The sequence below is a fragment of the Mustela nivalis genome (assembly GCF_964662115.1).
Source record: "Mustela nivalis genome assembly, chromosome: 2".
In the NCBI taxonomy this organism is placed as follows: domain Eukaryota; kingdom Metazoa; phylum Chordata; class Mammalia; order Carnivora; family Mustelidae; genus Mustela; species Mustela nivalis.
In genome coordinates this window covers 131,803,885-131,825,692 of record NC_139021.1, presented here as the reverse complement: position 1 = coordinate 131,825,692, position 21,808 = coordinate 131,803,885, and the positions used below count along the sequence as shown (strand labels likewise).

At 45.9% G+C, this 21,808-nt stretch overlaps 1 protein-coding gene across 1 annotated transcript in view; it reads right to left on the bottom strand.

Moving 5' to 3' along the window:
* MACROH2A2 (macroH2A.2 histone) overlaps nucleotides 1–21,808 on the bottom strand; it is a 43,517-nt gene that overhangs the window by 10,437 nt on the left and 11,272 nt on the right. Inside the window, exons 2-4 of the mRNA XM_082715539.1 lie at nucleotides 13,589–13,819; nucleotides 2,136–2,242; nucleotides 417–614 (exon numbers count right to left, since the gene is read on the bottom strand). Coding sequence (XP_082571665.1) covers nucleotides 417–614; nucleotides 2,136–2,242; nucleotides 13,589–13,760 — 477 coding nt within the window. The 5' untranslated portion in view covers nucleotides 13,761–13,819. The remainder of the gene's footprint in view (nucleotides 1–416; nucleotides 615–2,135; nucleotides 2,243–13,588; nucleotides 13,820–21,808) is intronic.

The window sequence follows — 21,808 nt, the reverse complement described above, 5'->3', positions numbered from 1 at the left end:
GTCTTACTCTGTAAATGGAATCTGGCAGCTGTGGCTACTTAGCACATCTCACTGGCTAGACTCAGGGGACTGTCTGTGGCAGACACACAGTCTGTAGGAGACAGAGGTGTTTTTGTGCACAGTGAGGAGCTCTAAAGAGAAATGATAAACTCCAGGCTATCATCTCTCACTTAAGATTTTGACGGGGCCAGTGGAAGCATCTGGCAATGTGAAGACCACCCGTGCTTTGGCTTTGGAAACCTCTAGTAGACCCTGCTTGGTGGTTTAAGTTCTTGTCCCAGAGGCCCCTTGCCATTTTCTCCCAGTGGGGAGAGTCCCCAGCCCATCAGCGACGCTGGCTACACCCTCATCTTCTGACTGTTTCAGCTTCTCCTGTTCTCTGAGAGTCCCTGGCTCACACAGCAACCTGGGCTCACCTTTTTGGACGTCCGTGGTTTGGCTGCCTTAGATTTCTTGCCTCCCTTCTTGCCCGATGCCGCCTTCCTTCCCCTTTTCTCCGGGGGAGGGGAGAGGATAGTTTCCGACTTGCCTTTGGTCCCTCGCTTTTTGGCCAGAAGTTCGGGGTGAATTCTGGGCAGGACACCTCCACTGGCGATGGTCACTCCTTTTAGCAGCTAGAAAGAGAAACGTGTGAACTCAGGCAGCAAAGAGCTTGTTGGTTCTGGATTTAATACTGTTCTAATTGATGGCAAAACAAGTGTTATATCTGGCCTTTGCTTTCCCAGAGACACTGTGTGATTAGTGGTTTCACTGGCTTTCCTGTTTCACCGGTAGAGCGTGTCTCTGTAGGTATCTAGGCATCCCATGGTCTCGTACAGAAAGCAAAACAAGGAAGGCACAAGGAAAAGGTGGAGGGGTTGCAGCCAGCAATGTTGCCCAGGTGTGGAATTCTAGACATAAAGGAGGATAAAGAGCTTTGCAGGTGGAGAGCTTTGCTTGACAAAACTGGGTTCAAAGGTCCATGCTAGGGCTAGACCCAGCTAACAACAGATTAGTGGTCTCCATGCTCTGGGGATCATGCATTCCATCTGTAAAGTACGCTGGACTGTGCGCCTCTCCATGTTTACTTTGTACATAATTGACATGTGCTGCTGCATTAGCACAGTCTGCGCATCCCAAAACAGCTCGGGGACTCCAAGGGTGGTCTGCAGCCAGGACTGGCCCATAGATAGGCAATTACTGTCCAGGACAAGAAAAGTACAGATATGGCAAGGAAGAGCCCAGAAACTTTTAAAGCAAGCTAACAAAGGTATGGTATATCTACTGGATCAAATAGCAAAGAATTGTGGCTTGTGGTTTGTATGTTTTTGTTTTTTTATTTTTTATTTTAATTTTTTAAAAAAAGATTTTATTTATTTATTTGACAGAGAGAGATCACAAGTAGATGGAGAGGCAGGCAGAGAGAGAGAGAGCAAGAGAGAGAGAGGGAAGCAGGCTCCCCGCTGAGCAGAGAGCCCAATGCGGGACTTGATCCCAGGACCCTGAGACCATGACCTGAGTCGAAGGCAGCGGCTTTAACCCACTGAGCCACCCAGGCACCCTTGTTTTTGTTTTTGTTTTTTTTTTTTAAATGTTTCTGGCAATTAGTTTTTATTGTATTTTTGGAAATTATCAGCCCATGATGGACTGGAAATAAGAGCTGATTCTTCACCACACACAGTTTGAGAAGAAAATGATTAGAATAAAAATTCTTACACCATCCACCATCCATCTCACATTTCCCGGGGGAGGCATTCACAGCACTTGGTAATTAATTCTATGCTAAGAAGAAGATTCTCCTGCCCTCATCAGAATAAATCATCAATAAAATTCAGGTGAAGAAACCATGAATAGCATCTCTGCACTGTATCTTCCGCAGCCACACACAGAGCTTGCTTATAGAGAAGAAAAGAAGGTCTGGCAAGACCCAGAGTAGGTAATGGGTTTATTCCAGAAGCAATTTTCTCTCTGAACGACTGAGCTACCAGAATTGGTTCTTCTCTTACAGAATCTGAAATTTTCTTTCTTTCTTTTTTTAAATTTTGTATTAATATGCTTGGGAACTGTAGCAGGAATGATAACATAGCCAACCAGGTCCATGAGCCGTTGTGTGTCCAGCAAACATGGCTTATCGTGGTGTTTCAGACAAGACGTACCTGGTTGAGCTCCTCGTCATTGGCCACTGCTAGCAGGATGTGTCTCGGTGCTATCCGGGCCTTCTTGTTGTCCCTCGCGGCATTCCCAGCCAATTCTAGAATTTCCGCTGAAATCACAATGGAGAGTTAATAGGCAATCACGGAATGGGGTCTGAGATTTCTAGAGCTTTTCTTTGGAAATGGTCTTTGAATGTGATCACATTGATGCCATTGTGAGTTTTAAAGCCAGGGCCTGGAAAGAAACCCAGAAAGCTGGAAAGAACTCAGGTTACAGATGACGACAATATTTTAGCAAGTCCTGCTCTATGATCCCATGGCAGTTTTCCAGCGGCCCTAGACATTAATTCTCCCTCATTTTCCTTAGCATCTGGACCGCTGACATTTTGTTGAGCCCACCATCACAAGAGAAAAAGGTGTTTCCCAACCTGCCTTGTTGATAATTGTGGTCATGTGACTAGATTCTGGCCAATGAGAGGGAGGCGTCCTCCTGTGCAGTACTTCTGGGAAGTGTCCATCAATGGCGGGACTGTGCCCTCCTTCCCTTTCTGCTGGCAGACTGCGGATGTGATGGCTGGAATTTGGCCCAGAGGAAGAACAAAAGGGAACTCGAGTCTCTTGTGATGGTGGAGGCTCCTGACTGGCCTGTCCTTCCTCCTGGACTGTCTTCTTTTGTATGAGAGAGAAGTAACCGCTCCTGTTTAAGCCACAGTCAGCAGGAGCTAATGCTGACCAGTATGGAGCCCTAACACAGGACTGGAGTCTCTTCTAGTCTCAGGAGAGCAGGGCCATCTCTGAAGAGGATAGTGATGTAGGCAGAGTCTATCTTTGATGCCCACTGGGACATCTTCCAGAATCTCCTTTTCCTCTTCACTTGATGCCCCAGGTCCCTCCTGTCCTAAAGGAAAGTGAATGGGAAGAACTAACTCGTACTCTGGGATGAGGAAATGTTTAACCCGGAAAGTGAATTCTGAATGTGGGATACCTACAAGGCTTGGAAGGAAGATATTTGGGGTTTGGGGGGTTTCCACATATCCCTCAGGATCCGACTTTACCAAACATGTCATTTGACAAATGTGAAAGGGCCGATAAAGAGGAATTTTCCTACAGTTGTCTTACATGTCATCAAAATTTTTAGTCAAAATTAAAAAAAAATCTGTAGAATTGGATCATACCATCTATATGCTTTCCTCCTTTCCTCTCTTTCTTTCTTCGTCAACTTCAGATGGATGGTCTGCTCATCAAATTTGTCCACCTTCGAAAGTATTAGTGAAGCTTGAAGGAAAAATTCCTTCACTTAGAACGCTAGAGGCATGTGCCAATGTGTTGTCTTACTGACACTGTGGTGGCGAAGTATGTGTGTTGGGAGAATTTGCTGGTATAATGGCATAAATACTAAGCTCTAAAATTAACAGGCAATTCTGTGTGAGTCTTTACAATCAACCTAATTTCAAATAAATAGCACATGAAATTGCCATCACTCATAAAAATCTATGGCAATAAAAAAACTGCCTAAGTATGCCATATTAACTAAGCAAATGTGATTAACAAAAAATTAGAATAAAATACGCATTAGAGTTAAATATTTATATAGAATTTCCATAATGAAAAGTTGTAAATCACTGCAAATTCATTCTCACAAGATCTTTTCCAGGTTATTAAGCAATGAATATCGTGTTTACCCACAATCCATTTATACAGTGGCCGTGTTTTCAGAATCAAAGACTGGGGGATGGTAGTTTGAGAAGTATGACCACGCTTGTTGGGACGATGGGATAGAGTATTGGAAATTCATGCCCTGTTAGGTCATCTGGTTGGCTAGTTCAAGCTGCTGACCAACCCTTTTTTCCCCTGAAAGCAGGGTATCCATCACAAAGAACTGTAGTGATGAAGCTTTTGCAAATAGGCTGGCTTTTTCGACTCTAGGTTAAAATGTACAGCTCCGCATTTGCACGATAAAAAGGAGTTGCTTGTACCTGCTCATCTAGGGGGTTCCATTCCTGGGGGGAAGGAGGACTCGTCTCAGCGCTTTTTCTAGATTGGGTGGGGGAGGTCAAGGAGCCCCCCACCTTTAAACTTCTGAGCCACGGAATTTAATTCAGGATCTGGGACTACCACTTTCCTGCCTGTGTCTCCCGCACTTAGAGGAAGACGTTAAGCACCCTGCCATGTTCTGCAAATTAGCTGTCAGCAGGAGAGGCAGGGTAAATGGGAAGCCTGACAGACTTGGAGCCTTCAGGAAGCCCCCTGAGGTTGGGCTATTTTCAACTTGACAGACAGGATGCACACACATTGGATTCACAGACGGACAGCCTGCCGGAATCCAAGGCAGCATGGCCAGCCAGCATGCCACTGGACTCCTGGACTAGCCCTTTCTGAAATCAGAGAGGAGAGAAAAACCTCAATTCTGTACTCCAGCAGAAAAACAGAGGTAGACTTTTGCTGTAGAAAGAGAAAAACTTCTTAACAATACACAGCTGAAAATCTAGACCAAGGACTTCCCTGTCGGATAGGTGATCTGATTGTTCCTCGGGACAAGGACTTCATGGTTTAAATGTCTGAAATAACATTATTATTAATATTTTCCAAATGTTATTAGGACTCATATATTCACATGAATGATAAATGTTTGTTACATTCTTGAGTGATTTTATTGATTTTGAGAACATAAGTATCCTTTTATTGGCAGTTAGTAGGAAAAATGGATTTCTATAGCACAAATTTGTTTCGCTGAAAATTTTGTGGGAAGATGATTATTCTGTGAAGTGGTGGAGACTTCCTTGGAAGTCTATAGACTTCTATATTCTTGGAATTCACACTTTCAGCAATAGGAACCATCTGGAAGATGGCTTAGAATCTGGTCGTAAAAAAAAAAAAAAAAAAAATCTGTAGCCAAAAGGGATTTTGGAAATCTCATCATGCACATAATCTCAGAAGAGATGGGTCCTCTCGTTCTGTCCACAGTCTGACCAGCATTGCTACCTGAGCCCACGGGAGCCCGGGAATAGCAGAGTGACTGCAGGGCTGGGGCAGAGGGCACGATGTGGCCACGCCTTCAAGACTGTCTCCTTCCTCAGCCCCTTCCTTCCTGCCCATTTGCCCATGAGGTGATGATGCCCCCAGGGGTCTGTCTGGGCCCTCTGGTCTGCCCAGGCCATGCAGTCTTCCAGGGAAACCCCATCCATTCACGGCTCTAGCTTCTCTGTGCCACCAGATCCGCACCTCCGGTCCTGATGGGATGTCCCCTGTACAGCCTCCCCTGGCTGTTCCACAGGTAAATCGAACTTACCACATCCCCAAATCCAAATTATTTCTTTGGGGGTGGCAGCTCTAACTCCATGCAGTTCCTCCCAGAGATCTGCAAGTCCTTCCCTCCATCTGCCCTTCTCACCTCCTCCTGGCCTCACGAGTCATACCTCTTCTCCATACCTGCTGCCTGAGGGCCCGAGTTCAGGCCCTCTGCTCTTTGAGCCCAGAGAGTGATCATGGCTTCCCAAATGGTTTTCTTGCCCCCATTTTTGTCTTCCTCCAGATCCATGCCAACAACACCACTGCTGGCCCATAGGCACCTTTATACAAATTCCAGGTCCCTTCTGCCAGACACTTTGCTTCCCTGATTTTGTCAGAACAACACCCTTTACTGCCATCTGCTGGCAATCCTCATAATAAATATACAAATCTTCGAGGTTATGAGCAGAATGATATTCCCACACGAGTGGAATGTGTGTCCTTGCACAGTGTACAACCTGTACAACCATACATGTGGCCCTGGATGCCAAAGTCATCTTTTCAAAACATAAATGTAATAAATGAAAATCATTAGATAAACAAATGTTTGTTGTTAAATGGAGAGACCCAACTGTCTGGAAATGATGTAAATGATGGGTTTCTATGTGACACAGTGACTTAAGGTACCTGGAAATTCAAGCTCTTTTAAAGGCCTATTTGTCCTATCAATTAAAAGTATATTATAGAACATTTTCTCACTACAAAAATTATTTAAATTATTCACTTTTAATATCTTACATTTATGTTATATCTATTGTTGGTAAATACAAAACTATTTTCCAGGATTGGGGGCTTGCTTTTCAGTCCATCTTCCCTCACTTCTATTGGAGATGTGAGCTGGACCAACATTTACAGAGGACACACTGAAATATGAATGTGATGTCCATTCTGGGAAGCTTGAGTATGTCTCAGGTGGAAGGAACACTCTAGGTGCGCAGTTCAGCATGCCTCTGCTACCAGACTCTGCAACCTCCTCCCCCTTTCTTGGGACTTAGAAACACTGCATGGCTTTAACATCCTGGTGATGTATGAACCAGGGCCCAACCTGGCAGCCAGTCCGGAGAAATCGGGCAAGGCAGACTGCTTTCTCTTGCCCATCCACTGTGGGTATGAAGAGCATGGTCTGCTGTTGAGATCAGGGCAGGAGAGAAGAGCTGAATGGTGAGACTTATAAGCTCTTTTACGAGGTTCAGTAAGGAGAGACAGCAAAGGTGATGCTCTGTGGGTAAGATGGTGTTGCCCAGATGCTGATGTGTTCGTATGGGGACATTGTAATGTGCTCATCTGTACCCAGCTGTCCCTCTGCTTCTGGGAACCAGAGGGGAGACCTACCCCCTTCGACCAGAGCTTCCAGCCAGCTCCGGAGGCCCCATGGGTCCTACTTCCCTGATGGGCCCCTTGTCTCCAGCATCTGCAGCTTCTCTCCCTCTGCCTGGGAGGCTAGATCATTGTCAGTGCCAGGATATTCTTTCCTGCTTTGTTGAAAACTGACCATATAATTCTGGGTTCAGTTCTGGGTTTTCTATTCAGGTCCACTGATCTACGTGTCTGTTTTCCTGCCAGTACCATGCTGTTTGGATGACTACAGTTCTGCAGTTTTATAACTTGAAGTCTGGAATTATGATGCCTCCAGTTTTTTCTTTTTTAAGACTGCTTTGGCCATTCAGGGTCTTTCTGGGGTTCCATACACGTTTTAGGGTTGTTGGTTCCAGTTTCGTGAAAAATGCGGTTGGAATTTTGATAGGGCTTGCGTTAAATCTATAGATTGCTTTGGGTAGTGTGGACATTTCAACAATACTCGTTCTTCCAATCTATTTCTTTTTGTCACCTTCAATTTCTTTCGTCAATGTTTTATAGTTCTCAGAATACAGGTCCTTCTCCTCCTTGGCTAAGTTTATTCCTAGGTAATTTATTATTTTTGGTGCAATTGTAAATGAGGTTGTTTCCTTAATTTCTCTTACTGTTGCTTCATTACTAGTGTATAGAAATGCAACAGATTTCTGTACATTGATTTTATATGCTGCAACCTTACTGAATTCATTTATCAGTTCTGGTAGATTTTTGTGGCGTGTCTAGGGTTGGCTATGTAAATATGTTATCTGCAAATAGTGTAGAAAGATTTACTTCTGGCCAACTTGGATACCCTTTATTTCTTTTTGTTGTCTGATTGTTGTATGTAGGATTTCCACTACTATGTTGAATAAAAATGGTGAGTGGACATCTTTGCCTTGTTCCTGATCATAGAGGAAAACCTCTCAGTTTTACCCCATTGAATATGACATTTGCTGTGGATTTTTCATATAAGGCTTTTATTATAGTGAGGTATGTTCCTTCTAAATGGACTTCTTTGAGGGTTTTTATCATGAATGGATGTTATACTTTATCAAATGCTTCTTATACATCTATTGAGAGGACCTGATGGTTCTTATCCTTTCTCTTACTGACGCCATGTATCACATTGCTTGATTTGTAAATATGGAGCCACCCTTGCATCCTGGGGATAAATCCCAGTGATCATGGCAAATGCTTTTCTTACGTATTGTTGAATACAGTTTGCTAGTATTTTGTTGAGAATTTTTGCATCTATGTTCACCAGAGATATTGGCCTGTAGTTCTCGCGCACGTGCTCTCTCTCTTTTTTTGGTGGTATCTTTATTTGGTTTTGGTGTCAGGGAAATGCTGGCCTCATAGAATGCATCTGGAAGTTTTCTTCTTTCCTCTTATATTTTCTGGAATAGTTCAAGAATAGGTATTAACCCTTCCTTACATGTTGGGTAGAATTTTCCTGTGAAGCCGTCTGGTCCTGGTCTTTTGTTTGCTGGGAGTTTTTCATGACTACTTCGCTTACTCTGTTCAAACTTCCTACTTCTTTCTGCTTCAGTTTTGGAAAGTTATAAGTTCCTCGAAATATATCCATTTCTTTTAGGTTGTCCAATTTGTTGGCACATAGTTTTTCGTAATGTTCTCTTATAACCCTTTGTGTTTCTGTGGTGTTGGTTGTTTTTTCCTCCCATTTGTGATTGTTTGAGCCATCTCTCTCTCTTTTAAATGAGTCTGGCTAGAGGTTTATCAATTTTGTTGATCTTTTCAAAGAATCAGCTCCTGGTTTCACTGATCTGTTCTAACATTTTTTTAGTTTCTCTATCATTTATTTATGCTCTAATCTTTATTCTTTCCTTTCTTCTGCTAGTTTTGTGTTTTGATTGTTCTTCTTTTTCTGGTTCCTGTAGGTGTAGGGTTAGGCTGTTTATTTGAGATTTTTTCTTGTTCCTTGTGGTAGGTCTTTATTGCTATGAACTTTCTTCTTAGGATAGCTTTTGCTGCATCCCAAAGGTTTTGGACTGTTGTATTTTCATTTTCATTTGTTTCCAGCTACTTGTTTATTTCTTCTTTGATTCCTTGGTTGACCTCTATGTTTACCTTTTCAAGGAATCACAAACTGTTTTCCACAGCAACAACACCAACTGACCATCCTACCAGCAATGCACAAGGGTTCCAATTCTTCACATCCTTATCAAAAATTGTAATTCTTTTAATAACCATCCTAATGAGTGTCAGGATAAAGTTTGAAATGTACAAAATAAAATACATAGGATGGCAAAGAAAACCAATGACGCTGAAATGTAATTTTCAAAGTATTAAAAAATCTGCAATATAGTAGTCACCTAGAGAGAGTGCGGCCCTTAATGCCATCTGCCCATGACACCCCCATCTGTACCTCCAGCTCTCAGCTCCCTGCTGGCTCCAAGCATGCCTAGAAGGGTTTCACTCAATAACAGCCATAGCCCTGGGGCGAGCTGTGACCATGGATCCCCAAGTGAAGCCCCTTTCATGCACTGTCTTAGGTAATGCTTACCATGATGTTGTGAGGGTAAACCTATATACCTCACAGTCCTCAGCTGATAAGTGGCAGAGCCAGAATTTGTCCTCCCGGGCACCTTGCAGCGCCCGCACTCAGCCCCTCCCCCTGCACCCGGTTTCTCCGCCATTGTTTCGGGCTTCAGCGACAGGCACCAGTCTCACACACCAGCTGCTTGGCTCTTCTCATCCCCTTGGCCAGTCCTCTTAGATGGGGGTCCCCGTCTCCACTCTTCGACCAATGGCAGCTTGGGTTGAGAGAAAGTAGCCAACCCAAGGCTCAAAGGTTCATGCCATCGTTGATGCCCTTCCCCTCATCCAATCCATCATGGAGCAGAGCTGACTCTACTTGCCCCGCCCCCGCCATCTCCCCCAGAAGTCCATCTTTTCTCATCATCCTCTCTGCACACCCCTGTCCTGGCCACTATCAATTCTCAAAGGTGACATGAAAACGGCCCCAGTGGTTTCCTGCACTCTGATCTTGCTTCCTGCCAACCATTCACTTAAAGTCCAAGTGATGTCTCCCAGATGCCACTGCCTCCCTTCTACACGCATATGTCCCTGGGAGTGCATAACATATTCATTTTCATCATGACCTCAAGGACCCGCCTGCCCATTCCCCATCTTGTCCCTTACCCCCTCCCATTGCCCAACTCTGCTCCAGGCACGAACCTCCTCCAAGTTGTGGAAGGGGCCACATACTTCCTCTAAACTTCGGGTCTTCACTCTTGTTCCTACCCCACCTGAAAATCTCCCTCACCCTAGCTCAATCTCCCATCAGAATCAGCTTAATTCCTACTAATTCTCCACTCTGCCTGTAACCAAAATCATTTGGGGGAGCTTTAGAAAAATCCTGATGCCTAGAACATACTCCCATGAGAGCCTAGCATCAGAATTTTAGATCAGTCAACTTAAGAAAAACCAGAGCTGCGAACCCAGTTTCGGTCCTAACAACTCTTATTTGACAAGAGGCAGCCTCCGGCACCCCAACTCCACACATGCTTTCCAGAGCTCTGGTAACTTCCTTGCCCAGCACGCATGTGGCTTATTTTGCTGTGCTTCATGCTCTCAGCCTTGCTGCTCTGCCAGCCCTGCCTTCCGAGGCAGGAGCTGCTGGCCTCTGCTTTCCTCTGGATCTTCAAGGCCTGATCCGAAGGAGAAGGGCAGTCGAGATTTGTGTCATGGATGCTGAAAGTCGTCTCAAGGGTGACCGGATGCTCTCGTGCTTTGAACCTCTTTTCCTAAACAAAACCAACTGATGGCTGCCACCCCCACCCCAAAAGTAACAAAACACCCCATTTTACTTCCTCAACAATGGTCTGCAAATTCTACTAATAAGGATTCATTCCTTTGGCTTAAAACTTTTTGTTTCAGTAGAATGCAAGTGCCGCCGGAAAATGTAACACATGAACCGAGTTAGTCATTATCTTTGCCCTGAATGATTTCATCAGCTCTCAATGAAGGGACAACAGAAGAATGACCATTTGTTGAAGGTATTCTAGGCACCTGGCATTAAAAATATGTTAGCTTATTCATGGAGTTAAATGAGTGAGCTCAAAGAGGCTCAGGAATTAGCCAAGGTAACAGAACCTGTAAATTGACACACCAGATTTAAACTGACAGGAAGGGAAGGAAGGCACACAGGCCTGGGCTTCTGAGGACCTACTTCACCTCCTCCAGTTGGCTCAGGACCCTCCTGGGTGCTAGGACTGGCCCTGGGGGATCCAGTGTTATTGGAAATGGCATCCTTCCAGGTGCTCATCCTCTCTCCTCGTTCATGTTCAACACATTGGCAAATGTTGTTGGCTTTGCCTTCAAGATATATCCGTGCTCTAACTGCTTCTCAGTACCTTCGCCGCCCACTCACCGGATCTCTGCAAGAGCGTCTTGCTACTTACCCTGCTTCCGCCCTGGTACCCTCTCCCCACAGGGTCCCATCACTTCCACTTCTGCTCAAAGCTCCCCCAGAACTCTCAGTGCAAGCTCTTATCCCCCACCGGCCCACTTATAGGCCAAGCTGCTCCCTCAGCCCCAGAGCTCTCGGGCCCATGGCTGCTCCTCCAACACCCTGCACCTGCCTTCCCCCTGCCTGGAGCACTCACTTGCACGCACGCACGCACGCATGCGCGCGTGAACACACACGCATGCGCGCGCACACACAAACACTCACTCACTCCCTGCCCCCCCCAGGGGATCCTCAACCAGCACTATTCGCCCCGCCCCTCGCCTCTCTCCTTCCTACCTTTGCCTCCTAGCCCTTGTCACCATCTGAGGATCACATACACTTCCCTTATTTGTTTGCTGCTTCTCCTCCCCGGAATGCACCTGCTCGAGGGCGGGGATTCCTGCCTGTTTGGGGCTTCAGTAGGCATTCCTATGGGGTCTGGTGGCTCTAATCCCACATAAATTAAAAATCCTATCAGCGGTCCAGTTCTAATACCGGGGAGAGGCTAAGGACTTGCTGTACACCGACACGTTGATGCTTAACAAGTATTGGTTAAATGAGTGAACAGGGAAACATCAGCTTTTATTGGAACCACAGACTAACAGAGATGCCAATGATTCAAAAGGCCAAATTTGGTCTGTTGTGTTATGCCCCAAGTTTAGACTTTCACCGAGTGGAGGCATGGGATGTACTTAACTATTATTTCATTAATACCAGCATTAATGGGACAATGTAGTGCAGCAGAAGTACATGGCCTAGGGTTGAAAGACATCAGGGGAACCCCGACTCCCTGCTTGGAGGCTGTGGGATCTCTGGTTACTCGGTGTCTCCCAGTTTCACTGGGTGGTGTGTTCCTAAGTGATAGTTTTAAAGCTTCATTCGCCTTTCCCTCTCTGAGCCAGCAGATTTTCCCATCAGATTCCCAGGTCGCATTCCAGACCCAGTGAATCAGACCACAGGGTGTGTATGTTGGGTGGAGGTGGGGGGGAGGCAAGCAGCCAGGATCCTACATTTTAAACAAGCATTCCCTAAGCGTTTAGGCTGCTGCTGCTACAAGACTGGCTAGAGTCTCGCTCCTCTGAGCCATCCCTGGACCAGCATCAGCACCAGTTGGGAGCGCATGAGGAAGGCTGAGTCTCAGGCCCCACCCCAGGATGGTTGGCACTTTGAAAACACAGTTCTCTCACACTTGATTGGACCAACTTACAGAGCCCTCAGCCCTTCTCTCTAACCTCCTAAAGGATGCCAGTGAAAAGCCTAGGACAAACCTTTCATTTCACAATAAGGGACAGGCTTAAGATGCCAAGGTCTGCCTAGGAAGCTCCAGGGGAAGGCTTCCACAGGTGGATTAAGGCAAACCTTTAATCGCTAACATTGCTTGGTGACAGATGGGGGCCAAGAGGGCAGATGTTTCAATGCTCAGGTCATGACATCGAGCCCCATGTCAGGCTCCGCGCCCAACAGGGGACCTGCTTGAGGATTCTCTCTCTCCCTCTCCCTCTGCCACTCCCCCTGCTTATGCACTCTCTCTCTATATTTAGAGAAATAAATAAAGTCTTAAAAAAAAAAAAAAGAAAGAAAACTAGGGGCATCTGGGTGGCTCAGTCAGTTAAACATCTGTCTTCAGCTCAGGTCATGATCCCAGAATCATGATTCCAGAATTCATCAGGCTCAGTGGGGAGCCTGCTTCTCCCTCTGCCCCCACTTCCCCTGTTTGTGCTCTCTTTCTTTCTCTTTATGAAAAAAAAAAAAAAAAAAAAAAAAAAGCTAAACAGGAAGTTACTTTAACATATAAAGACCACACACAGCAAAAATCTCATCTTTCAGTAAAAAAAGTACTGTTAACAATCAATATGGGAATTATTTTTTATGGACCCACTATATACAACGGAGAGTGCAGGTGGAACGTTACGGGCTTCATGGAACCGGCTGGCGCTGGTTCTGATGGGGGTCAACACTATTCACCAACACCAAGGACTTCCGCAAAGCGAAGACCCCCTGTTACAAAGTGAATAGCACGCCCCACCCCCACCGCCAGTCTTCCCTGGAGTTTCTCTTCTGCAGGAACCTAGACTTCTACTCGCTGTGTTTGCCGAAAGCAAAACACACCTTTTTCATGGCTGGTCTAGAGAAGCCATTTGATGGTGAGGTCTCTTCTTTCCATGTTGTTTCCCTGTCGTCGTGCCCTCTTCCCCCCCGCTAAAGCCTACAAAATGAATCTTAGCCAAGCAGGCACGCGGAAACCCCGTTAGCACCCCCCCGCCAGGAGCCTTGAGCCCGCGACCGAGGAGAGCGACCCTCCCTGTCCCGGGGTGGCAGGTGTGGAAGGGCCGGGATAGGGAGCCAGGAGGGGGAGACACGTTACCTGCCAGGTACTCGATGACTGCCGCCATGTAGACGGGAGCACCCACGCTGATCCGGTACTTGAACGTCCCTTTCTTCAGGTACCGCATCAGCCTCCCCACGGGGAAGATGACACCGGCCCTGGCTGAACGGGACAGCTTGGACATTTTCTTCTTCCCGCTCCGGCCCGACATCTTGCCTCAGTTTCCCTCTCAGCTTGCTGACACGGAGGCCTCCTGGCTCTAACACGATGCTGAGAAGGAAAGAAGGCAGGGTGAGGAAGTGGGGCTGGCAAGCATTTGGGGAACGGTGATGGGGCACCAGGACACCAAGTGACACATTTGGTGGCCCCAGGGTGACAGCTGAGACCTGGCAGCCACAGCCAGCCACTGAGGGCTGGGAGCTGGGCATGGGGGCTTTACGGGGTCTTGCCAGCCACCCTGTAAACATCTCCCCACCCCACTGCATCAGCCCAACCTCAGGGGGAGAGGCCAAAGAAAGTCACTAGAGAAAGGGGTCATGGTGCGGCTCTCTGCAGGACAGTGGCCCCAAAGATGCCCAGAATCCCTGCCTATGTCACCTTATATGGCAAAAGATTCTTTGAAGATTTGATGAGGTCGGGGATCCTGAGATGGGGAGATTATCCTGGAGTATTGGGACAGGCCCAGCGTAATTGCAAAGGTTCTTTTAGGAGGGGGCAGGAGATGAGTGAGTAGGAACAGGTGTAATGGGAGAAGCAATGGATTCTCCCCTCAGAGCCTCCAGGAGGAAGCAGTCCTACTGACACCTTCTCTTCGGCCCAGAGAACCTGAATTTCACCTCAGCTCCAGAACTGTCAGGGAATAAATTCATATTGCTTTAACCCCTAAACTGGGGCTAAGTTATTATAGCAGCAGCAAGAAAATGAAATGGATTCTTCTTTGCCCTGATTTGCTTCTGCCTGTCTGACTCCAGGGTACTTTGTTAATAGGGCAATGCCTGTCATGGCTGGCTCTGACCGACGACTCAGAGCTCCTGGGCGTTTCTTGGATGAAAGTTTTTTTTCTAAATTCTCCAATCTCCAATTCTCAAAATCAGAAAGACGCCAGAAAATGCAGTTTACTCATCATGCTAAATGCAGAGGAATAAACCCCAGCAAATTAAAAACTGCAAAGCAGCCCAACCTTCCCCTTCTTTGAATGAGGGGTCCAGATTGATCTGGGGGAGAAACTTCAGAAAGAGCCTGAAGGAGGTGACTTCAATACAACACACGGACAGACATGCCAATAGCTCACTGTTATTTCAGGAACCGGTCTTCTGTATGAAGATAAGATAATTATACCCTTCTGAAAAGCTCACTCAGAGAATCATAATAGAGCTTAATCCATTGGTTGAAGGAGTAAAAGCAAATGAGACAGGACAAACAGGCATGACCAAAGTTGGGGTGGGGGAGAGAAAAGGAAACAAAATTTCTAGGAAATCCGTGAATGAGTCAAAGTTTTCTGCTTCAAGGGCAATGTCATTCTTTCCGGCTATTTCATTTGGGAATGCAAAGTAAGAAAGTAAAAAAGAAATTGAGATTGGTTCTTTTTGCGGAGGCTGCCTGTCTCACATGCCAGCTAGCCTAGTTTACCAACAGCCAATGTGACCTTGAAAAGGCCCAAGAAAGTGGACAAAAATATGACGGAAGAAAGTGCGACACTAAGGCATGGCTGGTAGGAAAGACACGAAGGTGGGATATATTTAATCTGGATGGAAGAATGAACACAGAGTTCAGGTGCCTAAAGTAGCTGATTACCCTGTTACAACTGAAAAATTTTATCTAAACACCATGGAATTGGCAACCAACCCTGTCCTCGACACCTTCTCATCCTCAAGGTGAATAATGTGCATTTAAGGCATTTTATTACATACTTCACATACATAATTTTTTACGTGCTCATATGTACTTACTGTACTCCTATTTTATGAGTCGTTTTGCCCCCGAAAGATGTAGGTATTCATCAAAGTTAAGTATGAACAAAGAGGAGCAAATAGCCTTAGAATGATTGTCTCTTTCATAATAAGGCACAGGGATCAAACAATAGCACCCTTTTTAAAACTCCCACATTTTCTGTGCTTCTGCTGTCCCAGGCTGTTACCTCTCATGGAGCTGCTTAGATGTCCTCCTTCGGAGGAAACAAGCGACTACAATATTAAGGTCCTAGCCATGAATTTACATTAAGGAAACTGAGGTCAGGCATCCATCTAAGTCTGCAGTACCCACTGTTGGTCATCGTGGACCCGGGGCACAGGGTGCTCATAGAGCACAGCGAACTGGTCCTGTCCGAAAGAGAGCGATACGACAGCTGTGTTAGTGGCTGGTGGGGTCCATAACGGAGGTGGCTCCTGGTCCAGTGGAAAGCCCCTAGGATCGGGAGCAAGAAGCCCAGGGCAAGGTCCTGCTTCTACATAAGTAGCCAGGAGAGCTCTGATTGTCATTGGTGTGGGCCTCATCTGTAAGACAGGGAGGTGACTCATTGATCCTGAAGGTCACTGCCGTCTGAAACACCCCAGGGTTCGTGAAATGCACTTTCAAATGGTTCTGGTAAAGAAGCTTTAGTTCCTTTAGGAAACGAATTCTAAGGAGTTGAGAGCCTGTACAGGTTCATAAAGATGTATTAGCACTGGGGACTCCGCTAAGCGAATTATATGCTATTTGTAGTAATAGGTAAGTTGGGGGGGGGGAGAAGATCAGTCTGTCTGGTTGCCAAGAAAACCACCTGGGAAGTCTGTCACAGGGTGGACTTATCCTGCAGACACTGTGCAAGCTGTACGGACATGATCTCTCATACCAACAGAGAGAAGGACACACAGGACACGAATACCACGGGGGCAGGACCCACTCCTCATCCCTCCCCACCCCGCCATATTTTTCTCAAATGAAAATAGCCAGAGAATGACTAAGTATGCAGGGTAAAGCCACCTAGTGACTCTCCCAATGTCAGCCAAGTGGAGTCACAAGTTTCTCTAAAAACAGGTAACATTAGGGGACAGACGCCTAAAACACTCGTGAAGATAAAACAGCCAGGTAGGGAAAAGCAGGGTCAGATCAGACAGAGGCGCATGTCAGCTATGCAGTGTAAAACGTAGGGATCACCCCATGCATAGCATTTTGTAACCAGGCTTTCTTTTTCTGGCTTCCAGACTTTCCTCCAGGTTAGGGCCTTAGAGCTGGGGAGGTGGCTCCGTCTGAGGTCTCTGAGGGAGACTGTGCCCAAGGAACCCATCTTTGCAGACACTTAAGCAGATGGGCACCCAACTCCGGGGCCCCGGATGCTGGGAGGACCCGTATATTGTAAGAACCAGACCACATCAGGGAGTCCCTAAGGAGTCAGAGGAAGCTGATGGGGCTGACGTGTCACACCTACTGGACCCCACAGGTAGAAGGAAGTGTTTGGCACCCACCATCCACTCCAGAGAAGACCCTCCCTTTACAGCCATCCCCGCCCCCAGTCTGGGAAGGGCTCTGCCTGGAGCGGTGGGACATTGTAACCCCTAACTGCCTTCCTTCCCAGGACTCCCTTTCCCCTGACTCTATCCAGTCTTGGGAAGTTAGGAGTGAAAAACTTGAACAAGTTTTTTATCTGTGAATCTCCAAAATCTACTGTAGAGGGCCACTCGTCGAAAGAGAAAAGCAGTATGGCAATGTGAAATTTGTTTCCATCAGACTAATACTTAAATGTTTACACTTATTTACCTTCTGCTCTAAAACAATTTTTTCTCTAATTAGGCACAGCTAAGGACTACCCTACATTATGTTTGTTTTCAAGTTTCAAGACAGAATATGGCTGGCTGGAGCTCTCACGGTGGTTACAGGCACCACGTGGGCGCCCCCTGGAGGCTGCGCCTAGCCAAGCTCAACCGGCCCCACCCTCCAGGCCAATCCTGGGGTATCCTGGGGTCCCTAAGATGATTTGGGGACCAGACCAGAGAGAACCTAGATCTGCAATATATCTGTCCTTTCATATCAGAGAGACCAAGAAAAACCAAGATATAAAGTCTCCTGATGACTTGAAGAGCGGATGGGAGAGTTTTCAGCATGCTAACAGTGGGGGCTCAGGGAAGAAGACCAGAGAATGCCTGCTGCCTGCTCATTTCCCTTTCCCTCCAAAAGCACAACTGGAAGAACAAAACTGGTTTTGTGTGCTGGGCAGAGGGCACATTCAGATTCCGTTGTTTTAGGATTTATTCCTACAATGGGTTTTAAGCCCATAAGAACACTGATGAGATAGATTTCACAGATATGACAAGGGTAAATATTACATTGCAGCGTTGACTCAGACACGGGCAATAAACTCATGCTGGCTTATTCAAATAACTACTGTATTCCCCTGATTTTATAGTGCTTTCTTTTTTTATATTTTACTATCTCTGGAAATCAGTATGCATCTTCCAATCTATGACATCATCAATTCAATGAAAGACAGTATTTATGAAACATTTATTATTGAACAAGAAACTACATTAGTTGTGGAGTATACATGGCCCTTGTCCTCAAATATTTTCCAATGAAGTTGCAAGACAGACCATGATAGAGTTTCAAATAGATGCTAGAGACATGGTTCCCAGACTGTGCACCAGGATACCCTGGGACAAATCAGCAAATGTTTTAGCTTTCAAGGGAAATAAAGTGATACCCAAACACTGTGGGACCCTATAGCCTCCAGGTCAAAGTGTTCCTACCAGGGGTTCATGACAGATTGTACTTCTTTCTCATGGTTCTGTATCTTATAAAGCTGAGTTTTTGGTTGTTTCTGTGATTAAAGCAAAAGCCAGGGAGAAACTGATGTGGAACAGAAAATGAGAATGACCACGTCCAACCTTATTCTAAGGTCTAGGAAGTTGTGCAGTGCCCAACACACACATACATGCTATTTGTAATTCATTGTGGCTATTTAAGAACAGAATACAAATATTCTTTTTTTTTCTTATTCGTGTATTTTTTTTTCTTTCAAATAGCTCCTAATTGTTAGGACATAAATACAAAGATGTTTGGACCTTACCACTTAATAAGTAGAACCAATAGGTATTTCTTCTGGCCTAGGCATTCAGAGGAAAAATGGAGACACTAATTTCTCTGTGAATTGAGAAAGTCTGGGAACTTCTCTGTTAGGGCACATCACCAGCAGGCTGAAACATATAATTACGACTTGCCCAAGGTCGCCCTGAAGCAAGGAAAACAAAATTTTAAATTAGTTATTTAAAATGTGTTTACGGGTGACTGGCTGGCTCAGTCGGTAGAGTGGGTGACCCTTGATCCCGGTGTTCTGAATTCGAGCCCCACACTGGGTGTGGAGAGGACTTAAAAATAAAATCTTAAAATTAGAATTTGAGTTTATTTTATCTTTAAATCTAAGTAATACTTGCACAGAGTAATATAAAGCAAAAAGACAAAGAAATGCACAAAATGAAAAGTAGTAGTCTCCCACCCCACTTTTTCTACCTCCAATCTTGCCTCCAGAGGCCATTCTGGAACAGTTCTATAATTTTAGTCCTGGTGGTCACTTCCTCAGCTCTAGTATTTATACTTTTACTTGGTGATTTATTTCCATTTTTAGATAGTCTATCAATGCCTAAGGAGGACAATGACTTTCCCCTCCCTTTTCTAGTTGTTGACAGCATACTACCGTTTTTATTTCTTCTGCTGATTACCTTGGAAACTTTATTTATTTTTAAAGATTTTATTTATTTATTTGAGAATGAGAGAGAGCATGAGCGAGGGGCAGGGAAGGAGCAGAGGGAGAGGGATGAACAGGCTCTACGCTGAGCACGCAGCTTGACTCAGGTCTTCATCCCATGCCCCTGAGATGAGGACTTGAGCCAAAATCAGGAATGGGACCCTTAATCGACTGAGCCACCCAGGCACCCCTACCTTGGGAACTTTAAATAACACACTTCAAGCTCTGACTTCCCCAACTTCAGGGTTCCCTATTGAGCTGCTGTTACGTAGGCTGGGGCTGTGTGCCCTGAGCTTTCCCTGGTCCTGCACTCCCTACCTCTCCTCCCCTTTCCTACCTCTGCCCTCTCTGCCACCATCATCCCCACTCACAACCTTCCTTTGGTTCCAGAATCACAGTGAAGTCTTCATTTTGGCTCTAGGCTGATTTTGAAAGTGAAATGCTCCTAGGCAGCGTTTATATGACTAAGACTTTATAAAGACTGGCCCTTCAGAATCAGGTGGGTGTGGGGCTCACATTGGCCTTCTGTGGTCCAGCTCCGGATGCCTTGTGTCTCAGGATTAACAAGCGGATTCTCTGAGTTCTGAAAACGTGTCGTTCAACAGTCATTCTACATTTCACTTGGCTTCACCTTTAGATCCTGCCTTTGTTACAGGGCTCCCCACCCCCACCTCCAAGTTAGGAATCACTGTGGGCTGGGGTGGGGAGGGGCAGTAGCTGGGTTCTACAGAGCAACTGGGAACACTGGACTAGTGAATAAGGAGCACGGCTCCTAGGGGAAACAGGGTTAGGTGGCCGCGAGCCCCTGGTCATCACTTTTTCATCAATGAAATCAATATATAACCTCGTTTTATGTGTGTTTCTGTTCACAGATACCTTATGTAATATGTAGTGTTGATTCATCAACATTGAACTCATGGGAACTAGTGATTATCACTTAAACTTGAATGAACTTCAACTAACACACTTATTTCCTCCCAAAGGCACGTTTGTTCCCAACCTTCTTGTGCTCAGGAACACTGGACGGCATTTCAGGACAGTGCTTGGGGGCCAGTTCGAAAAGTGGAATCATCCATGCAAAGCACACAGATGTGCAAACCAGGGCACTACACGGGCCGTGGAAAGGGCACGAATTTACTGAGTGAGAGACAAAAGAGGAAGGCCAGTCTCAGTAGAACTTGGCTGGGAAGGTGAATGATTCGGCTCAAACGTTTTGCTGCTCTGTGCGTGTCTTTGAAAGACTGAAAAAGCATTGATTTGGCCGTGACAAATGAAGTTTAGTAAGCCGGCAAACTCGCTAATACGGAATCTGTGAATAACGAGGATTGATCATGCTTTCCTTAAGTGTGGCTTTGCCATAGCCTAACACTGCCTCCCCCCACCCCCGCCACTTCTCGCTCATCGTTCTTTGCCGGGGCCACTTAATTCCCAGAGACTTGTACTCGGACCTCTGACCTCACGCTCCAGTCTGGAATGGTGCTTTCGCCCAGTGGTCATCTGGGACCATCTTCCCAGCTCCTCCTTCACCCCTCACCTCCTCCTTCTCTGCTCGCTGCCTGGTTTGCTTGGGGTCAGCCGCCTGTAACTCTTCGGAGACAGTACAGGGAAGTACACGTTGGTCTCTTATAAATGGAACTGTCTTTACTGAATGATCTTTGGGTGATCATTTGGTAGGGTATATAATTTTCAGCATCGAAATAATTTTGCTTCGGGGCGCCTGGGTGGCTCAGTGGGTTAAGCCGCTGCCTTCGGCTCAGGTAATGATCTCAGGGTCCTGGGATCGAGTCCCACATCGGGCTCTCAGCTCAGCGGGGAGCCCGCTTCCCTCTCTCTCTCTCTGCCTGCCTCTCCATCTACTTGTGATTTCTCTCTGTCAAATAAATAAATAAAATCTTTAAAAAAAATTCAAAATGCTTCAACATTTTGAAACCATCGATCCATTGTTTTTTTTTCATCCAGTGTTACAGAGAAGTGTGGTGCCCCCAACCCCAAGCTTTTATTTTTTTACTTTTTAAAATATTTTTTATTTATTTGATACAGAGAGATCACAAGTAGGCAGAGAGGCAGAGGAGGAAGCAGGCTCCCTGCTGAGCAGAGAGCCTGATGCGGGACTCAATCCCAGGACCCTGAGATCATGACCTGAGCCAAAGGCAGAGGCTTAACCCACTGAGCCACCCAGGAGCCCCAACCCCAAGCTTTTAGATGGTCTCTTTCTATTCTAAAATTTCACAAGGATGTGTCTAAGGATGATGTCTAAGTATGGGTCCTCCCAGACCCCATTCGCCCTGCTCAATCAGTCAGAAGACTGGAGACTTTAATAATTCCAGACATTTTCTGTTCCAGACTTGATCATTTTGCCCCGTCTCTTTATGCCTCTCGCCTGTCCCTTCTCTTACTGGGATGCCTTTAAACCAGGGGTTGGAGCTCCTGCATTGCTCCTCGAAGTCTCTTGTCTTTTTCCTTCCATTTTTTCAGCCTTCTTAACATCTAATTTTGGCAACCGTATTATTAATTTCCAAGAGCTCTCTCTTGTTCTCTGATCA